The following is a 3,710-nucleotide window of genomic DNA, read 5'->3' as shown; positions in this document are numbered from 1 at the left end:
CTTGGTCTGGTATGTGCTTGGTTATGAGTTATATCTGTATGACATATTACGTGCATGATAGGGATAGCGGTCCTTAGGACCAAGGGGTAGATCAGTACCCGGATATGCCTGACTGTATGCTTATATCTTGTTATTGTATGCTAGTGGTAAGGGGTGGAATAGTCCACAGTTACCGGTTGAAAGATACCGATGATGATTACCGGTTGAAAGATACCGATCACGATTACCGTTTGAAAGATACCGATCACGATTACCGTTTGAAAGATACCGATGATGATTACTGGTTGAAAGATACCGATGGTATTGTATGATATGTGGTATGTTGGGGGAACTCACTAAACTTTGTGCTTACGGTTTCAGTTTTTAGTTTTAGGTACCTCTTCGTCTAAGGGGAAAGAGTCGGCGGCGTAGCATGGCATCACACACACATCCAATTTTCCACACGGTGTTTTGTGGGATTGTACTCTGATATGATATTTGTTTATGTTGTGGGTTTCAAACATGATATTTGAGTTTATGAGATGACGTGTTTATACAATATTTTCTAGTGAATGTTTTATGAGTTAATTAATTAAAAATGAAATTTTTAGATTTGAATTTTGGGATGTTTCAACTAAAATCACCAACACTGATCTTTACTAATTACAATCCCATGATTTTCAACATTAGTGGGTGATATAGAACAATATAAAAAGATAAGCAGTCCCGGAACGTTTGTGGAAACCTTCAAAATGCTACAAACCGACAAATAAACTAAAAGGGCAATGGAGAACAAAGGAAAAGATAAAAAGCTTAAAATTACTTAAACTTGTTGTTCATCTCATACAAGTGAGAACTGAAGAATTTCCTCTCAACCATGATATTATTATAATTCCTAATTGAAGGATGAACTTTCTCAAGGGAGAGAAACCAAAACATAAGAGAAAAACAAATAGAAAACATCAACTGCTGATGACTGGTTCCATAACCTCAAAGCAAATTTCGCACTATGCGGCATTGACCGAATAGATTGTCTGAACCACAGTGAGAGCAAAGAGGATGATTCCAGCAAGTAGAGCAATTAAATTCCATGGACTACTAAAATATGTACGCTTTAATTCCGCAATATTTTTGGGCCAGTAACGATTGTAATGAGCATCCATATCTCGCCACTGATGCTCGTAACTGAAGTTTAATATGGGAAGTTCTTTGCAAAGGCTGTTCAACGCATTTGCAGCCTTTTCGTTTGAACCTAAATGGTTCACAATGACTTTCGATTCTATCAACTTCGCAATGTCGTCTTCACTATCAATTAACATATCCATGGCCATGGCATATCCCGTAACATAACTAACATTTCCAAAGTATTGCTCATAAGCAATGATGTTCCTTAAAACCAACTCCGTGTAGTTATCAATACGCAATACTGGCATTCTAAGTGTAGGCTTCTCCCGCGACAATGAGCACCAGAGAGACCTAGATGATTTGAACTCAATCGCCAATTGCAAACTGTCATATTCATTAGGTTTAAAGATCACTCCTGCTCTATCCAGTTCTATGGTGGAGTGGGTTGCTGATGTTGGTAGTAAAAATGAATAATGTGTATCTGATGGCCAGTAACATTTTGCTAGAAAACCAAGAATGTGATCATACGGTGGTGATGGGAGATTTATCGCAAATGTCACGGTTGATTCAAAGATGTTCAAAAAGCGTACAAATTTAAGGATAAGGTGAGGAAGAGAGGATACTTTATGTAATGATTTTGGAATGGTGCAGTTAAAAACTTCTTGAAGAACAAAGAAAGGGATCTGGTTTTCTAATAGTATCAGGTCGTATAGTATAGCTGTGCCACGCAAAGTGCGGTGTAATTCAGCGCTTGATGTTGTAATCACGTTGATGAAATGGAGCATGAAACAAGCATCAGTAACCATCATTTTCGCAAGCTCAATGTCATCATATCTATGGATGACGCTTGTCCCCATATAACATGCCCTGATTCGGTCTATTAAAGAAAGAACTCTTTGCACGCATTCTTTTAGCGTTTCCTCTGGTGGGGAGTTAATATCGTCCAATAGGAACTGAACATAGTTTGCTTTCAGCTCTTGAAAGTATTGCACATTTTGGTCTTCTCTGTGAAGAGGTCCTATAGACGCCACCCGAGGATCATAAGAACTTGGACTTACATCTCTGAGTCCACTAGGAACCATGTTAATAGATGTTGATAATAGGTCTTCAGAACGTCGGTTTTTCACGAAATCAAGAATCGAAATGACAGTACTGTTGGCGATGTTATTGGTATCCACATCTCCATTTTCCATTGGTAAAGTTAGGTAGTTAACTTCCTGTGGTACGAAAACTAAGTAAGAGAGTATATATAGTATTTATATAATTTGGCATTTGGAATTTGTGATCTGTTGATATAAATGAACAAACGTACCTTGGTTGACTACAAATCTCAATGCAAATTGAGGTTTGTTCTTGGTTGGTATTGGTTCAATAGTATGGGTTTCTAGTCACTTAAATAAATATATATATACACACTAATCAATGATGCATAAATTTTAAAATGTTAAAACAGGACCTAGAAAGACTTTGTAATTTAAAGTGGAAACTCATCATTCATTTAATAAAGAACCATACTGAAAATGTTGAAATGGTGCAATATAATATTACATATAGGTTGTTGATTAGAAAGACGACGAGCTACTAGTTGATGGTTTAATATATAATTTCTTGATGATCCGTGATTATTGCGCCTGCCATTGTTTTAATATATTATTTTCATATGCAGGCCAGCTATACACGACATGGAATAATGCAATCCAGAGATGGATGACGAATATACGTGACAAGTACTAATGGATGTGGTAATGTAATTTGTCTTTATAGTTTTTCTCTATATTGAAACCTCGTCAAGATAGAACATCCTTTCCTTTCTTTTCATAAGCCAAATTAACTTTATATTTCTCTTGAAACACATGTTTCTTAATTAAAAACTTGATCATGTATATACGATTTGAATTTTTCCAAGACCATATCCTGATAAACTCCTCTCCCATAACTAATGACAATATTCCATGCTCGTGATGTCTAGAATAAACTACAAGAAAAAGGGCCTCTAGCGTTGAGGTTTTGAAAAATATGGCCTCTAGCGTTGAGGTTTTGAAAACTATGGCCTGTTGTTGTAAGAAGCTTACTTCTGATCACATCACTACTAGAAAACTTGGCGTTTTCCCAAGTTTAATTAAATACGTGGGAATTCTGTCTAACAGAATACCCACAAACACTACAAGAAAAATCCTAAATAACTTCGAAAAATTACTACGGAATTAAAATCCGTAGCCATTTTACTACGGAATAGGCTACCGAATAGCTTGTCGTAGCTATTTTGTTACGAAAATTGCTACGAAATTGCATTTCGTTGCTAAATTTAGAATTGTTAGGGAAGTTGCTATAGAATCAAAATTTGTAGTTGATTTACTATGGAATGTGCAACAAAATGACTTGTCGTAGCTATTTTGCTATAGAAATAGTCGAATTGAATAAACGGATTTTATTGAATAATGGTATGAAAATATTGCTATGAAATTGGTTACGGAAAAATTGCTATGCAATTGGCTATGGAAAAAGCGCTATAGAATTAGCTATGGAAAAAGCGCTATGGAATTTGTTACGGAAAAATCACTATGAAATTTGCTATTGAAACCTTGCTACATAATTGGTTACGGAAA

At 35.8% G+C, this 3,710-nt stretch overlaps 1 protein-coding gene across 2 annotated transcripts; it reads right to left on the bottom strand.

Annotated features, from left to right (window-relative positions):
- Positions 1-774: 774 nt before the first annotated feature.
- On the bottom strand, positions 775-2,502 carry LOC145011702 (UPF0481 protein At3g47200-like). Of its 2 annotated transcripts, none has more exons than XM_078970430.1 (2): positions 2,417-2,502; positions 775-2,321 (listed from the first exon to the last, which is right to left on the bottom strand). In XM_078970430.1, the coding sequence occupies exon 2, from the start codon at positions 2,295-2,297 to the stop codon at positions 987-989; it is 1,311 nt and encodes a 436-aa protein (XP_078826556.1). In that variant the 5' UTR covers positions 2,298-2,321; positions 2,417-2,502; the 3' UTR covers positions 775-986. The 2 variants fall into 2 exon arrangements, with proteins under 2 accessions (XP_078826556.1, XP_078826557.1); XM_078970431.1 differs by having other exon boundaries at positions 775-2,335; positions 2,417-2,476.
- Positions 2,503-3,710: the final 1,208 nt, after the last annotated feature.

Source organism: Lactuca saligna, chromosome 8, assembly GCF_052625555.1.
Source record: "Lactuca saligna cultivar CGN05327 chromosome 8, ASM5262555v1, whole genome shotgun sequence".
Classification (NCBI taxonomy): Eukaryota; Viridiplantae; Streptophyta; class Magnoliopsida; order Asterales; family Asteraceae; genus Lactuca; species Lactuca saligna.
The sequence above is the reverse complement of the archived record's forward strand: the minus strand, read 5'-3'. Positions and strand labels throughout refer to the sequence as shown.

What these genes read in the sequence shown, in the direction of transcription:
- LOC145011702 (XM_078970430.1), bottom strand. Translation starts at nt 2,297, where the DNA reads ATGGAAAATGGAGATGTGGATACCAATAACATCGCCAACAGTACTGTC.